This window comes from Simochromis diagramma, unplaced genomic scaffold, assembly GCF_900408965.1.
Source record: "Simochromis diagramma unplaced genomic scaffold, fSimDia1.1 OVJJ01000510.1, whole genome shotgun sequence".
Classification (NCBI taxonomy): Eukaryota; Metazoa; Chordata; class Actinopteri; order Cichliformes; family Cichlidae; genus Simochromis; species Simochromis diagramma.
This window is the reverse complement of record NW_024387326.1, coordinates 403,810-421,945: the sequence shown is the minus strand read 5'-3', so window position 1 is coordinate 421,945 and position 18,136 is coordinate 403,810. Positions and strand designations below refer to the sequence as shown.

The window sequence follows — 18,136 nt, the reverse complement described above, 5'->3', positions numbered from 1 at the left end:
CCGGTGAGCGTCTCTGTTATAGCTGAGCCTTAGGCCGTGTATACACTGCCATCTACTGGTCACAGTGAGGAACTGCAACAACACAATATCCGTTCTGTTGTTTGCTCTTCGATGAGTTTTGAACAAAGACATGCGGGTAGTGGGTTTAGGTTAATAAAAGTGATTCTAAACTGCCTGTAAGTGTTTGGTGAGTCGATGGAATGATTGTTTTAAAGATGTCTGTATTAATCTCTTTAACCTGGGCCAGTGACCAGCATTTGTTACACTGCAAATAACGGGTCTAAAATATAGGTATGCTCTAAAACATGATTATGGTACTTGGAACACAGATATAAACCAAAAGGGAAGTACAATGCGTGTTCACTGGACACTGACAACTGGGTCTGACTCAGAGTTTCAGGTCTTCCTACAATGTAAAATATTCACATTAACAAATTCAGATCTATAGTTTTATTTTTCAGAGACTATAACGTCACATTCTCCTCTCTCCAGGAGTTGCAATGCAACTCAGAGACAGTGACAGGCCACTTCAAGTTGCACACTATGTACAAACATACCACAACCTGAGGGACGAAAAATTGCAACGACAGACTTACAAAGCTTACATGCTGCATATGTATAATTAATGTGGATAAATCCAGTGTTAAAATAATCACACAATTGTTTTTGTGTATTGACATACTTTTCAATATGGCTTATCTTATAAGTCAAGAGCATGACCAATTTTAAATGAATAACCCATAAAATTAATATCACTATTTCAAGACAATTTCTATATTAAAATAATGAAATTTAATGAAACTGGTGAAAGCTAAAGTATTGGAAAGCTTTATATTGTGTTTCTCAGTTAAAAACTTAAGTTGTATTTCTTACTAATATGATTAATAGACTTCAACATTTGTGTATGTGCAAATGTGTTGTGATCACAAGCAAATAACTGCACATTTCTACAAGCTGACACCATTCAACAGAGACTTTATTTCCAGTTCAGCAAATAATTTACTGCCTTCCAAAGAGTGTATTCATATATGAAGCAAAGAAATGCTACTGATGATAAGAGAATAATTAAATCTACAAAGATCAGAAACAGTCTCCAAGATCCTTCATTTGGCACAGTGAATGAGACTACATTCACTTTTCAAACAATCATTTGTAAATCAACACATAATGCATCACAGCAAGCAGCCAGATTTGTAATTTTTTATCAACATAGTGCATACAACATCAAATTTGATAACAATGATAGCTGTCAGTAACTATAATGGTAATGGAAGATTGAGCATAAGCAATATAATTTACAATCAGTGCATGCTCTAAGCATAATGACATTCATGTCCTCACCTTTTTCTTACACGTCATGTCGTGTGGCGTCAGGTGATGATGCACTCGAGAAACAGCGAAGAATAAAATAAACACTGCCTTTGTAAACACTATTTCAACAACAGATGAAACACTTAGAGACATTAAATAATTTAACATTATATTTTGGCACTGAATTTTCATTATATGTATATAATGAAAATATATAACCTCCCGCCACCATGTATAAGTGTGTGTATATATATCTGTATACGAGGCTTATATATTTATAAACCTCAGTCACTATTAAGTCAGATATTTACATTCATTTTGTGTGTGTGTGTGAGCACGTGTGTGTATGAGAGAGAGTGTTTTGCACATACGAAGAAAAAGTAAAGAAGAGAAAATCACTTTTTTTCCAGGATAAAATCAAACAATTCTTTCCCTGTACTGTAATGATGTACAAACCGCTTTAAAAATACAAGAGAAACACAGGATGTATTATGATCTCAACTTTTGATTGTTACAAATAAAGTATTGCCAAGTTCTTTAATGTTTGGCCTCATTCTGTTTTTACTAACTAGACAAATCCATTTCCCTTTACCCTTCCCCACTCTCCAGCTCTACTCTCGCTTTTTTGTTTTTCTTTGTTGACAATTTCTTACCCTTTATAAGGCACCGGTCCTAATGATACAGGATGAAATAGGACTCACATTTGGCAGACCACCACATCAGTGCAGAAAATCAGAAGAAATCATATCCAAGGTGAATAAAACAGATATTACAGTGATGGTAAAACAGAAACATAATCCAGACTTTAAAAGGGGGAGTGAGGCCTTATAATACAGAGGAATTTGACTTCCCAAAGAATTGAATCATTCGGTGGTTTCAAGACCCTTTCTCCACTAAATGGACACTTCGTACTCCCGCGTATCCTGTCGTCAAAGTAAAAAACAGAGGACCAACTTTAATGTTGGATATGGTGTTGACATATCCTCACTGGACACTTTATTAGGTACAACTTACATTTAGCATACTTTGCTTTTAACAAGTGGTTATTTCAGTTACTGTCACCTCTCTATTAGACCAGAGCTATTTTGGTGATGCTTGGTTTTAACTTCAGCAGGTTCTCTTGACCATGTCTGCTTGCCTAAATGTACTGAGTTGTGCTGCAATATGATTACCTGATTCAATACTTGTGTTATCTAGCAGCTGAACATCTGTACCTAATAAAGTGGTCGGTGAGCATGCACCTTGAATGCACAAATAAAATAGTCATTCAGTCAGATCTCTATTAAAATCAAGTGGAATAAATAATGTTAAGCAGCACCTTCCGTGTACTTACCCCTGCTTCATAAAGGGGGTTGTTGAAGTCTGACTCGACTGTGATGGGACTGTAGGAGTGCGTGTGAGAAAGAGACTTCCAGAAGTGTGGCTTCCATTCTAGTCTGCAGATGCTGTGAAAGACAAAATGCAACCACCTCCATGACCTATTCAGCGCACAGGTCATTAGGAACTGAGGTGGAGAACATTTGGAAAGCAGTGTTGTAGTGTCTACACTGCAGATGTGGAAATACTTACTTTGTGTAGTACATGTAAATTCCTCCAATGAGGAGGATGACCAGGATGATTGGCAGAATTATTGCCAAAGCAATGTTCTCACTCAGGATCTGATGGGATGGCTGGAATGACTGGGACACTGCACACCAATCAAAAGTGTTACATTAGCTTTTGGTTTGGTTATGAGCCTAAACTGTCAAACACAACAAAAATAAGGTGCTAAATCACCACATTTACATGTTATATTTATCAAATCGAAAAAATACCAGGTGCAATTGCATTTAAAATTAAAATCCCATATGTATTTGTTTTAAAGAGCATCTTTAAACGATGTATTTAAGAGAGAGAAAAACAAAACAAATTACCTTCTAACTTGTGATCATCCAATAGCTCCTCATATGCCACTTCAAAATAAGAAAGAGATAAAATATCATATTTTTAAACGTTCAGGAGCTCAATGCTATATTTTTATATAGTTGACAAAATAATTGCAGGTAACTAATAATTTATAAAGTTTGAATCTAGTCAGTTTAATCTTAATACAACGTTTAAAATAAAGCTCCATAGTGGTGAGCTTCACCTTTGCAAAAGGGCGGCGGGCTGTTCCACTGAGATGGATGACCGGGAACACAGCTGATGATGACCTCACCGATAAGTTCGTAGCCCTCATAACAGAAGAATCGCAGAGTTTCTCCAGCTTGGTAGGTGTGCTTGTAAAGAGTTTGGTAACCATTGTCGGGGACTCCAGGGTTTGGACATGGGTCATATTTTACTGTTTGCGGCACACAAAACACACAGAGGACAGTCACGTACGTGCAGCTGATTCAAAACATGCAGAAATAAGCTTCATAAACAGACGAGGTCAGCTGAGTGCAGGAAGGGCACTTACAGACACACTTTGGGCTGCGGTCGCTCCATTTGGGGGTACCAGTGTCTCGTCCGTAGCAGGAGATTTGGCTGGGACCTTCCAGCTGATAACCCTGGTTACAGGAGAAACGAACCACTGTACCAACGGCAAAGCCTGTTTCGGGGCGCACGGAGCGTGCTCCGTTTACCACCTCTCCTGGGTCAGGGCACTGCTGTACTGTAGGGGGCAAAATTAGATTTATAAACTACTGGACACAAACAATATGAGGTTATTATATATGACTATGCTACAGTATATTTCTAACTAACTAGGCAGCTCATTCTCTTTCTTGTGACAGTACTTTCTTTGAATATATGACATGTTTTGGACTCAACTCCAAAGAAAAGCAGATGTAAAATGTAAAGGTGAGCTCAGAGGTCAAATGTGACGTATTTTAAATATTTAATTTTAAATATTGTCAACGTACAGAAAGTATTCAACATATACTTTCTATACGTTGACAATACACAGCATATTGTAAAAATAATAGTTCCTAAGTTTTGTTAATTTTTGCCAAATTTTGACTAATAAATGACTGAGTTGACCTTGAAGACCTTTGTGGATATAAGCCAAATTTAAATAGATTTTTAACATGTTTCTACATCTTTTAAAAAAATCAGAATTCATTCAAAACCTTTCAAGCTACCATGCTCTTCATATGACTCTTCAGGTGAAAGCTTACAACCACATGTAACAAAGTGTCAAACCATTTCTTAAAAATAACACAACAACAAAAAAAAGGAACAAAAAAAGAAAAAAGGAAATTTATTTATTTATATTTTATTTAACCTCTAAGAAACTCCTAAGAATTACAAAATGTTGAATTTTTCCATAAAATTAGGACTACACCCTGGTAAAGATAAACGTTCTTCTAAAACCATCTACACTATTAAAAGAGCTCCAATAGTGGAAAACTGTTAGGAGAAGGGAAGAGGACTTTTAAGAACCTTCAGAGAAAATCCTGGAAATGCTCTGCGAGTGATGAACTACAAACAGTTTGCATAATCTGGGTTCTCCCTCAGGCCTGGCTCTTTTTCACACTGTTCGTCTTACCCTTAACGCAGGTAGGCGGACTGCTGCTCCAGGACAGGTCCCACTGGCAGGTGATTACGTCAGAGCCGCTGATGTCATACCCCGGCTGGCACTGATAGGTCAGCACGCTGCCTCTCACGGGGGAGGAGTGGGATGAGCTGATCCAGCCAAACTCAATATTAGGAAGGGTAGGGCAGGTGTCATTAGGTTCGACCTCTTCATAACACAGACAGAGGAGCAATTCAGTGACAGAAACAAAAGCAGCCGTTTGAAATCTGTTTCCTGCTGGCAGCAGCCCTCATTCAATTCAACTCAATTCAACTCAATTCAGTTTTATTTATACAGAACCAAATCACAACAACACTCACCTCAAGGCGCTTTTAATTGTAAGGTAAAGACCCCACAATAATCCAACTAGATGACTGCTTGTGAGCAAGCACTTGGCAACAGTGGGAATAAAAAACTCCCCTTTAACAGGAAGACACCTCTGGCAGAACCAGCTCTTCATATTGACCTTCTCCATATTGTATTGTGTACTTTTACAGTCATCAATTAGTGCACTTACCACGATAATGAATGAGGAATCCCTGACTCAGGATGAAGCTGGAGTCGTCCAGATCGCTCTGAAACTGGATGGCAACCTCAGACCCCCCTGAAACAACCTGGAAACGCTCTTTGGACCCCAGGTACTGGCCGATCACGTGGGACGTGAGATCACGCCCATCAAAAATGGTCAGCACATCAGTGTGACGGATATTTAAACTACGGAGTGAAGAGAAGAATAACAGGAGAAATAAGCTTTTTTATGTGTTGTATTCTTTTTTCTAATACATATGTTTTTTCTTGTTTGTTTGCTGCTTTATTTTTAATGTTTTAAAACAATTTTCACATGTACCATGGATACAAAGTGTAACTTGAATTAAAATATAAACATGATCATGATTAAAGACAACAGTAGAAAACCAAGACCTGTGGGACATTCGTGACGTGAATTTGATGCTGATTAAATGATTTTTCTCTAATACTCATTTAATTTATTGTCAGTTCAGTGTGCTGTGTGCTGTAACTCTATTACTTTAAGGGAGAAATTAAATTAAGCACATTTATTAAACTACAATTACCGCTTTGTGCTTGTATGCCTGAGCCAACACACCAAGGTACAGTTCATATTAATGTTTCCAGTATGAAGAATAATTGGAGTTGTTCGTCATCTGAGTTAAGAGCCTAGGGAAAGAGGACGCTGTTTGCTGTATGGACTGTGAAGCCTCCTGAAGCAATTCTTTGATTTGTGATATAAGGTTATATAAATAAATTTGATTTGATTTGATTTAATTATAAAATGGAGTCTTTCTGTCCCTGTGCTCATGTAGGTTTCCTTCAGGTACTCTGGTTTCCTCAAGCAGTTAGTTAACTGCAGTTAACAGCTAATTCTTAATGGGCCTTATATGTGGATATGAGTGTGTGTGGCTGCCTCTCTGTGCCAGCCCTGCGATGGATTAGGGACATGTCCAGGGTGCACCCAAGCAGCAGCCTATAAGGCTAAAAAAATAAAGTCACTGCAGAAGCTGGTTTTATTTTCGACTTCTCACCTGAGGGTGACTCCAAAATGTGAGTCATTTCCCATTGATTCCCATGTTCAAATGTTCAGCTAAACAGCATTTTGGCCTCTGTGGATAGACTACTAAAGCTTAAAGTTAAGGGCGCAGCTGCTTTGACTGACAGGTGTGCTGACACGAGCAGCTGTAGCCAATAGCTGGTGCCTTTTGGGGCATTTTTAATGAAACGCCTGTCAAACAACATATCCTGCTGCTGTACACATTGTTTAAGAGTGTTTGTGCTTTAGTATCTGGTGAGTGAAATCCTATTATTTTATTAATAAATCTGATAGTTAGCAATATTTAAAAATGTCAAAGAAATCCCCCCCTGATGTTCCTGAGATATAGTGTTTATAAGAAGCAGATGAATGGATGTCTATATTTTCTTTTACTGAAAAAAATATGTCTCGGAGACATAGTTCAACAGCATGTGGAGATTTTTATATACTGTAAATAATTAGAAGCTAATCTAGAAGTTTAAAACATCTAAGATTGAAGATACTAACCTGCCTGAGTTTGGGTGGACATTTTTAAAATATTGAATAATTAAACTCTATAGTACATAAAGCATCATGCGGTCTAATTTATTTTTAAAATGCATTCCAAATACTAAAAAGAGACACAAATTAATCACTCACATCTGGACATCCAGTTCAATGCGTTTCTCCTCGTTACCATGGATTTGCCACACACAGTCTAAGCCCTTGGAGTAGCTCTGGGGCCAATCAGGAGACAGGATGGTTCCAGAGGGCTCGGTCAACTCCCCTCCGCACAAAGCTTATGGGGCAGAACAAAGGAGAGAAACTGAGGTGAGGATGCAGACTGGGAGACAGAGAATGATTAAATTGTAGCAAGGAAAAGTAGACATTAAAGAAATAAAAAGGAAATTGAGAAGACACGAAATATTAATTTGGAGAAAAGAAAAGAAATAAAATTAAACTTTAAAAAACATTTGCAGAAGCAGGCTAAGCACATGCTTTTGTAATCATTTTGTTCACTACACATACTATTATAAGAAGGCTTAATGCAAACTGTCATTAGCTTATTTTCAGTCTTAAGGAATGATGGCTTTGACACTATTACCTCATTACTTCACAGCAACTACAAATGTAATACAAACAGTTCAGAAAGTATGTCAGTAGGGAAGTGGCTACTCAGCAGCATTTCTATTTCAGTGTAACGCTGCTTTCAGCTGCTCCCTCACTCTGGGTATCTCCACATATTTGATTTGCCAGGCACCGGATACCGCAATATTGTTTCTGACACAACCACAAAGGGATCTGTCTCCTCCCAAAATGAAAACATGCAGCGTTTTAGGCGAGTGTGTGAACGACTTCATGAGGGAGTGCAGTTCTACCATTTCCCCTGTAAGAAAACGCTCAGTTTGTGCTTGAGGCTAGTGCTGGCTTCACGTAAAATGTCAGCACTAGCTTCACCAAATCCGAGGCATTAAACTGTGTTGCTGCACAGACACACGTCCAACTATAGTTATGGAGAGAGTCCAAGCTTTCGTTCAATAAATGTGATAAAAAAACAGAAGATGCAGAATGAGACTTACCATCCTTCACACACACATACAGGATGGTAAGTCTACATTTGCAAAATCTAATTCAGTGAGTGAAAAACAAGGATATGAAGACCTGGACTAAACAACCATAACTTTATAACAGGCACATGGATGCCAATCTCCTGACATTTCCTATTTCACCTTTCTGGATCAATATTTATACAACCTACTTCTTGGTTTCTGTAAGCAGAAATAAAACACAGCATTTGGCTTTCAGAATATGTCACGTTAATGCTTAGATAAAACTCTGGCACCTGTGTTTTCAGCCAGTCCCTGACCCGGTGCAAAATCTCTGCCAGTTTTAAATCCCAGTTTTCACAGCATGCTGGCAGATCAGCAGATGACACAGTCAATGTGGCTACACACGACATCTCAAAGCTTCAGACGCTTATCTCTGCACAACTCGCCCTAACTATCAATGAATCAAAAAACATTTTCTTACGTCACGCTAAATAAGAAATAAACAAGAATAAGTAAAGTTTATATTTTTGTTTCGAAAGATGCTTTACAGTATGAAAAGGTTTAATATTATTATACTGAAAATCAGTAAACAGTGTCAACATTACCATCTTCTCTTGCAACATGAAACCGATGAATCCTTAAACGTACCTCTGCACACAGGTTCGCTGTCATTCCAGTGAGGGTTACTGGGATCGACGCACTCAATGGTCCCTGAACCTTGTTCCATGACAAAGCCTGGAGAACAGGTGAAAGTGACGGTGGTTCCCAGCTGATACGTGATGTCACTGCTGCTGAAGTTTCCATGAGGCATGTAGGGCTCCCAGCAGTGCTCATCATCGAAAGCTTAAAAAGGACGAAGGAAAAAGTAAACCACGTGTGCACATTTATAAAGATCACAGAGTGTTTCCTCGTCGTGGCATTTGATATTCAGGGAGCTGTTCTCCTTCTAGATAAAATTAGGCAGCCATCCTCATTTGATTTATTGGGGAACTTTTCAGTTGGTATGTCTCAAAATCTTGGCTAGAAAAAGCCCAGGTGTAAAAGGCTAAGAGTTTCAGCACTGAGCCGCTTCAAAGCCTTAAAGTAAATCCCACTGAAACGTGGGCAGACTAAGCATTCATGTGGCTCATTATGCATGTCTTTCCTGAATTATCAATAATTAACAAGGGAAAGGCTTTACTGAGATTTAACAAAATCTCCAAGAATCCATTTGCATGATTTCTGGCTTTTTTCTCAGGCACAATGCTGACCCGTGTACCATATATTTCACAGAAATTGGGTCAGAAGGATGCTCTACTCTGCTACCATCTTTTTGTTTTGCTGAACCTGGGAAATACCTAATGTAAGCAAAAAGGATGCAGACTCTCTCTGCTCACCCTCATATCGCAGCGCCAGCAGCAAAGGGATGGAAGAAGAATCAGCTGTGAGCTCCAGGTACAGTGTGGAGCTCTCGCTCAGCAACCCACGTTCTGGGACGTCATCCATATCTGAGTCAAAAAGCGTCGGAGCCAGGGAACTGTTTCCACTGCGCACAATTAACCTGAAAGCAACGAGCCACAAAGACGCCACAAAGGTTAGCAGAAACGCTTTAAGGAAAGCAGGAATGTGCACAGGCTGAAGGCGGCTGAACAAGTCTTTTGCTTTGGCTACTTTTTTATTGCAAAGTGAAAGTGTGCTGCGAGAGACTTTGCCTAGTATTTTGAGAGATTTTAAAAATTATCTCTAAACATATAAATCTTCTCTCACAATGCAAGCACATGCACATTAGTCCGCCTGGTGACTGAATTGCTGTCTATCTCTGTGTTAGCCCTGTGATCGACTGTCGACCTCTCCATGGCGCCCTGCCACTCGCTCTATGACAGCTAACCCCCTGTGACCCTGAATTGGATAGAAAAACGGATGGATTGATGGATGGAGAGATGGATGGATGAATGACCTTCAGAGAACAAGCGTAGGCAAAATAAAAGGGAAAATAGCAAATTTCTAAAAAGTTTTTTTTTTAAATTATTGTATGAATCTGGGAGCTTTATCTATGACTTAAAATAGCAACTGAATATTAAAGTGAACCTGCTGATCTTATTTTCTGCCACACACATACTGTTACAGAGCTGGATGCTCATATTAAACAGGGTCAAAGTTTCAAATAATGATACCAGTGAATGCAAAATGAATCCTCATAATTCCAAAGCTCAGGCTTTAGACTGCATAAAACATTGGTTTCCAGTGTTTCTTTGATACTCTATATGGTAATCGCAAGCAAAGTATTTTGTCTGCAGAAGCATGAAGAGAGACAAACAAATCAAGAGAAAGTGGGCTTTTACAGAGACAGGAGCTTGTTTCAAACAGAGGACGAACTTAAAGGCTACACAAATGGCCAGCGTAAAATAAACAATAAGGAGTGTTTGTAACTATGAGAAAGCCAGTATAATTGAATCCTCGAAAAAAATATGAAGCTAGATACAAAGCACAGTTGGTAGTTTACTCCTACAATTGATATCGGAGAAAAACAAATGCTAAACACAAAAATGTAAAAAGAAAAAAGAAAAACTTGTTATCAGTGTTGTACTCAGTGATCTTTTTAAATCAGAGGGCATTCTCCATGTCATACTCTGCGATATGTGAAGTGGTTAAAACGCAGGCTTACTTATCATCATCTTCATCCAGTGCAATTCTCTCAAAGTGTAGGTGGAGTCTGTGTCCCTCTTTGGCTTCTATTAACCAGTGACAGCTCAGATTATTTCCATTGCTGTGGTTGCTTACTGATGGAGGCGGTGGGGACAGTATCCGTCCCACAGTCGCATTACGAATCCACCCTCCGCAAGACACGGCTGAGAGAAAATGAAATCCATTTAAATGAACTCAAAGCTGACCAGGTTTAAACCAACAGAGTTAGCAAAGAAGATGAAGCAGTGGGAAATTTAAAAGAAGTCTGAGTCAGTTCACTAACCAACACACTGAGGCTCAGGAGTGCTCCAGCGTGGCTGCGTCATGTTAACACAGGTCGCCACCTCATGCCCGCGGACTTGAAAACCTGGATCACAGTGGAAGTGTGCCTGACCTCCAGGATGGATGTCTGTCACTGTCACTCCACCGCCCTCAGGAGACATTGGGAATGGGCAGGACAGCAGGAAGGCTGTTGATGAAGGTTAACAGCTAAACTCTTTAGGGGTCGCCACAGCAGTTCCTCTTCCTCCATCTCACCCTATCCCTAGCATCCTACTCTGTCACACCAACTGTCTGCATGTCCTCCTCCACTACATCAAACCTTCCACATGATCTTCGTTCTTTTCCTCCTCCTCCTCGCAGCTCCATCTTAATCCAATAATAATTGGACAAACTGCGCCCGGGGACGCAGGTAGGGATGATACCTTGCTCAGGCATACCTCAGGGTAGCCATTCAGTGGATTCGAACCCCTGACCTTCCAATCATGGGGCAACCACTCTATCTACCGAGCTATCCCTACCCTACCAATATATCCACTATCTGTCCTTTGCGTATGTCCAAACCAGTTAGCTAAACATGTAATGCAGATCTTTTTCCTCTATACTCTCTACTTTATTCTTTTACTTCTACTGTGTACACTCTGCACATCTCTTATTCATAATTTTCTTCTGCCATTTACTCCAAACACATTCTAATAAGTCGTCTATCAGGTGGTGATCTTTAAGTCCTCAGATATCTGTTATGCTATCATCATCACGTAGCAGAATAGAAACAGAAACAGACAGAGATGTCCAAGGTGGCACGACTGAGCAGGTGGCTGTCTCGTCACCTGCACAATTATCAGCTATCATCACTGGTGTTGCTTTTAACAAGATGCCACTGACACTTGGTATTCACCTTGAATCTTTTCATTCATTTTAATCAAAAGCGTAAAGCTCAGAGTTTCCTGGCTAAACAAGCCAGGCTTTAGAGAATAAGCGATGCACATGAAAATGTGCAGGTGAGACATTCTCACTTTAAAACTCAAAGGACAGTGACTAAATTAAAACCTGCAAATTAAAGTGAGAGAAACATCTACCACGCTTCTGTGGTTTCACTGTGTATTTATGAAGCTTTTTATTCCAGCCACATAACACTTTACCACATTAATGTTACTAAATAAAGGTAGATAGAAAGAAAGCGCGAAACGTTAGAGACATAAAAATGTTCTGCTTATCTTATGAAAGAGGTTGAGTTACCTTGATAGTGGAGGCTGAACATGCCATGGTTGGTCTGACGCAGACTGCGATAGTGGATGTAAACCTGATTGGTTGTACTACGAATCACCTGACCCTGTTTCATCAGGGTCTCATTGGCTAACAGCTCTGGTCCTGATCTGCCGTATCCCATGATTGTTAGAGACTCATCCTTGGAAAGGTTAGCCTTTCTCACCTGGGGGAAAAAAGAGGACACCTCTTTTGTCTGCTGTCGTTATATAAACTTTCCTGGTAGCTTAGCAGCTCATGAAGTGAATCTGCTGACATACTATACAACCTAAACTAACTCACGATTGTCTGTACAATGTTTGCAAATGCTGCACTTACAAAAAGAAAAGCTGAGTCATGGAGTCTAAATTAAACATAACAAACACTTTCTGACAAATTCATCAACAGCAGCATGTTGGGCTTTTTTTTTTTTTTTTTTTTTACAATAAACTGCTTAAAAATAGCTGGTTAAGATGTTTATGAATTTTAATGCACATTACCTGAATTTCCACTCCGTAACCTGCGTACACAGTAATGCTGTAGGTGCACTCCAAGGGGGAATAAGATGAAGATGTTGTGGGATCTGGAGACTCAACAACATCCTCCATGGCTAATAAAGTAGCGTTGCATTGAACTGTAAAACAAGAGGGACAGAGCAGGTGAAGAAGTAGGAAAAGTCTATGATTCAGAAAAACTTATATACAGGTTTTATACTATCTGCATTTTCTTTCTCAACTGGTATCTTCACAGCTAGTGAAAGCATTCTTTGATCATGACTTATTGTCAGTATCCCAGAGGATGCAGTGTGTGTCGACTGATCAGCCTGATAGAGTCTAGATGCAAACTTGTTGCACTCCAGTAACCTGCGTTTTGGAGGAGAACTGCAGAGTGACTTCTTTAAGTGAAAATGAGAGAAGTTCCAGCATCTTAAGATCTTTTATCAAACTGCAACTCCGATGCCTGAAATGAGCAGCCATGTGGTTATCAATAAAATTTTAAATGTGTGCAGAGACCAACGGGATTGCTTAGTTTATAAATGTGGTGCTGGGTGTTTATGATTGCAAGGGTCTGCTTTAATGAAAATTAAATTTCTAATTTGGTAAAAGGTGATTACAAAAACACTTTAATCCCACACAAAGGGAAAATACTCCTCTTCTTAAGATGTAAAATGTGAGTCTGAAAGTAGGCGAAATGGATGATAAGGTGGTGCAAGTTATCAGCAACAGTACATCAGCTGGTTTAGTAAATATTAACTGACATTAATAACAAATGCAGTGAAGCACTGGCTTGGGTGACACATAATATGCTGGTTTCCCTTGGCTTATATTATTTTATTGACTGACAAAAACCGCTGCTACGCATCAGTAAAATCAAATTACTGACGACCACTTACACAGAAATGATCTCTGGGGAGGAAACAGGCTTCACAATCTATTTGGCAAAGACTGAACAGAAACAAAGAAGGGGTTGCTCGCTGGGTAAAGGACTATAAAAACCCCACTAAAAAGACGGCATGTGGTTTTTGGCACCTTGTTTAATGCAGCCATCCTTATGTAGCCTCATACTTAATGTAATCTGATTCTCAACTCTTAGCAAGAAAGCGACGGTTTTGGGAAGGTCACTTCTGAAATACATGCGTTACAAATTACTAGTTTAAAGTGCAAATAATAGTGAAACATTTAAAAATGAATCTAATTATTACAGTGACTTATTTAATTTAGTTACTCTTTGATTACTTTTCTGACAAATGTTTCGAACTGAGCAGGAAAGTTGTAGGCGGCAGCTGAAGCCCACTAAAAGGCATTCCCGTCGGACTATACAGCAACCTGATTTGTCGACTGTTTGCAGGGATGGCATACTCAGGTTAATTACAGCTATGCACATTCAAATGGAGCCCCTTTTGAATGTAATCATATATTTTTCTTAGTAACATTTATTCTAAAACTGAAACATCTCCAATTACTCGCCAACACCAGAAAGCAAATAAGCCCATTACCCAGAAAGCTCAAATGTGTGATAATGTTGCAATAAACAATGAACATGTTTGACACCTTTGCCAGGCTCCTCGAGAGATGTTTGACAGAAGGCTGAAATCCCAATTAACACTAAAGACCTAATAAAACCCCGAGAGGAAGCAGGTGACAAACACACTCTCTCTTTGTGTCTTTCACACACACAAAAACACACACGTCTCACAGATTGTTCATCTTCTGTGACATTTCTCTTCCCACATATGGTGTAAATCAGCTGACCTCCCTCCTTCAGCTCAATCAAATTTCCAAACTCTTGTTTGTGCTGTTGCTGTATGAATCTCATCCATCTCCAATAAGAGTCTCATGGGCACCGGAGCCCACAGAAGTGCATTTCTGACTATCATTTGCACAGGATGTTGGTGCACGCTTCACCATCCTGTATCAGCATGCTTGCCATGCGACAACGATTTCTTACAGGTGCTGTTACCAGTATTTCAAGGTTCACGGTTGCTTTTTTCAGTTATTTCCATGCTCACCGATTACTTTTTACTGCATTTATTTATTTTTTGCATCAACAATGAGAAGATAAACAGTAGAATTAGACTTCATTATTAACATTAGTCTGGTTACAGTGAACACAGTCAACACCAATAACCTCCTTCCAGATGCAAGTCCCCTTTGTATACTATAAAGAATAATTCTCAAAGTACTTTGTACCGACATAAACATTTAGAGGTTTTTTTCAGTGCAATTAAACTGACTTGCTAAGCATAAACTGTTTTTGTGGAGTTATTAAACAAAACTAAAATTAAAATGTTAAGCTACTTTCAGCTGCTCCCTTATTCACAAGGGTTCACCATAGAGAGCAGATATTTGGCAGATTTTTACATCAGCTGCCTTTCCTGATACAGCCCAAAGGACTTGTGACTCCTAAGCATCAAACTGTGGCTCTTTCACTTTTCTGGCAACTGTGTAAACCATTAAAGAGCTACTAAGTTTATTTTGAGTGTAAGTCTCAATGAGGCTTGTCTGGGAAGTTCCCTGCGAGCCGCAAAAAAAGAATGGAAATCAGCTAAAATATCATGTATGCTCCTTCACACTGAGTTGCTCTATGTTTGCTACATTACGCTTACAGTTTATTCTCTCAGGCTGAGTGTTATTTGCCTTCGTGTCAGAATAGAGACGCTGTGACACTGTGAATGTGGAGGGTCACTGAGGTGGGCACTATCCCTGCGATGGCACAAACAGGAGTGTGTGTTAAATGTTTATCATATCATCTAATGCATGCCAAAAGTGAGTAACTAAACAATTTAAATACCAAAAAATGACTTATTTAATTTGCAGTGTGCAGGTTTCACATCTTATTTTTTTTTCAAAGAATCACAGATCCAGTCAACAAGGTCTCTGTTATCCTCTGTGAATGACATAATTATAATAAATATTACATGAGCTTTAAAAATGTTTTTTTGAGAAGGGGCACTTCCTGGATTCAACCCATTTCTATTTGAGGTGCTTAAATAAAAAAAAAAAGTCAAGGCACTCCCTGTGCAAAATAAAGCTAAATTTAAGCCTAAATCTACCTTCCTTACTTCAAAATAAAGGCATTTTGATTTTATTTTTAAACCTGAGTGCCTTTTTACAATATTCAAGCTTATTTTTTATTAGTTTGAATCATCAGTGTACATCAAAAAAGGAGCTAAGTGGAGGAAAATCTTTGTCCAGGATTCAATTAGGAACAGGCTAAGAGCATCTCTTCAGATTTTGAGACAGAGGATGAACAGCCTGTTTATCCAGCTTTTCTTCACTGTCATTCATTCCTATACTAACCATCAGATACAAAGATACACAAGCCCTTGGAAGGCATATTATTGATAGATCTGGCTAAAAAAAACCCATCTGAAAACAATCTGGGCTGGTAAACCAATCTGTTTTTGCTTTGCTTTGGGATTACTGAAGAGCGACAGAGACAACAGGTGGTCCCACTCTCAACATCAAACAGGTAAGTAGGAGTACACTTCATCAGCCTCTTCTCAAGTATTCAGTGTATACACTCATTCCTTTGTGTCACGAATCCTGAAATGTAGAAACAAAGGAAGCACAGTATTGCTGCAGGAATTAGACCAGAAACATGCACAGATGTCTGCACTGACTGCACTTCTATTGTTACTGAAAATGGAAAAATATTCTCTCTTTAGCACTAAGCTAAAATTCCATATATATAAAAAAATCTGTGGATCTGAATATGTGTCATAGCATTACTTTACATTATTATTAGTTAAATGCAAAAGTTTAAGCATGAACATTGAGTCACTAAAGACTGTTTAAAAAAACAAAAAGTATATTTACATTTACCTTGTGTGGCAAAATCTTCTTGAAAGTGAAGCGGGGAAGTTGAAGTTGTGATTGCATTCAGTAGAAACTTGCAGTTGCTGTGGATCATCACATCGCAAAACAAACAAGACTCAGGGGAGGGAAGATGGGAAAACACAATTACCTGGCATGTGCATTGTGGTTATGGTGGTTGTGGTAATCAGAGTGGTAGTTGTCTCCTCCTCTATGGGTAGCGGGGACATGGTATTCCTCGATCCTGTTTGGCTAGCAGCTGAAGAGGAGCTTAAAGCTGTTGTCAGCAGCCCTGGTGACATGGCAGTGGCTGTTGACTCAGTCTGCCCCATCCTGGGTGCAGCCTGAGTCGGATTGGTGGTGGTACCTGCAGAGTCCAAGAGTTTGATTAAATGTGTGTCATTTCCAATGTACAATTACTATAGCTGCATTAATTAAACTATATAAAGAGCATTATTAGTGTACCTGTGTCTGCAGAAGCACGTCCCAAGTATTCCTTACTCTGCAGGGCAGCATGGATCATGTCGCCCAGTGGGTAGGAGTCCGGGGGGGATGTTGGGGGTGTATCAGGCTCAGGAGTCATAAAGCTCATCCCTGGAAGAGGCACACAGTTAGTTTTTGTTGTTGTTGTTGTTGTTGCTGCTGCTGCTCTTATTTACAGCAAAAGGGAGAAAAGACATTATTTTTCCTAAATATGCAAGAAATAAAATATCTCAGTCCACCATGTGTCTGCTGTAACAACACACATTTAAGACCACATACACACACAAACATAGACTGTTACCTGAAACTAGGTGGATCACTGTGACAGACAGCGTCACAAGGCGAGTGAACCCCATGGTTATGGATGACCTGGGAAGGTTAAAATGAACGGATCGATTAGTAAACTGTCATGTGATCATGTAATTAGGCGGCTGCATTTTGTAGGTTACTGTAATGATTATTATTAGCTTATGATGGCTGCAGGAGGCTTAATCCGCAGGAGTGGTAATGAATAACAAATTGTTAATCACAGCAAATTCGGTCGCAATTCAGCACATGTTTACATCACAGGCCACTCGGATCGGAACATCACCGCGATACCGTAAAATCTCATCTCAAAAGCCATTTCGTTTTATAAAGCGTAGAAGCGTAAATGTCTATTTATTAAAGGCTGTTGTTACAGGTGTTGATGTGGAGAAGAAATGAACCAGGTAGGCCCACACGTCGCACAAGGTATAAGGTTAAATATTCAGCCTTCCCTCTGCATTTTCTCATTCAAATCTGCAACAACATGCCGAAAATGCGCTATTCCAAAAAAGCGAGCGAGCCTGTGATCGCTGCTTGCCCGATTTGAACATGATACCTGTTCACTGCAATGTGTGAAAAAAAGAGGAAAAAAGAAAAAAAAATAACCTCCTCTTGCTATTCGAGGCGTTTCCTTCGGTGAAAATGCCAGCTTGGTGTGTGACAAAATGATGGGGCTCTGCGAGGCAGCTTCTCTCGCACCTCCCTCGGCCCTCTTTTGTGCGGAGGACGATTTTTGACACCAGTCATCGCTACCGTGAGACCAGCAACCATCTCAGCAGCGCTTAAACGTGCCTACCACTTACCTTTGTCTTCCAGGCGGCGTTTAAGTATTCTTTATCCTGGCAAGTATCCTGTTGCTTTAGGCCGAAATACGGCGGGCTTTGCGCTGGTGAGATGCCCCTGGCTGGTTACCGTGTGGTTG

At 39.5% G+C, this 18,136-nt stretch overlaps 1 protein-coding gene across 3 annotated transcripts; it reads right to left on the bottom strand.

Moving 5' to 3' along the window:
• Nucleotides 1-958: 958 nt before the first annotated feature.
• Nucleotides 959-18,130, bottom strand: sez6l2 (seizure related 6 homolog (mouse)-like 2). Of its 3 annotated transcripts, none has more exons than XM_040006046.1 (19): nt 18,018-18,130; nt 17,210-17,277; nt 16,891-17,019; nt 16,577-16,792; nt 12,610-12,743; nt 12,104-12,296; nt 10,869-11,054; nt 10,566-10,749; nt 9,298-9,461; nt 8,570-8,764; nt 7,032-7,170; nt 5,364-5,560; nt 4,820-5,014; nt 3,749-3,943; nt 3,440-3,631; nt 3,225-3,266; nt 2,881-2,998; nt 2,645-2,756; nt 959-2,234 (listed from the first exon to the last, which is right to left on the bottom strand). In XM_040006046.1, the coding sequence occupies exons 2-19, from the start codon at nt 17,262-17,264 to the stop codon at nt 2,205-2,207; spliced, it is 2,676 nt and encodes an 891-aa protein (XP_039861980.1). In that variant the 5' UTR covers nt 17,265-17,277; nt 18,018-18,130; the 3' UTR covers nt 959-2,204. The 3 variants fall into 3 exon arrangements, with proteins under 3 accessions (XP_039861980.1, XP_039861982.1, XP_039861981.1); XM_040006048.1 differs by having other exon boundaries at nt 3,225-3,263; XM_040006047.1 differs by lacking the exon at nt 18,018-18,130 and adding an exon at nt 17,771-17,814.
• Nucleotides 18,131-18,136: the final 6 nt, after the last annotated feature.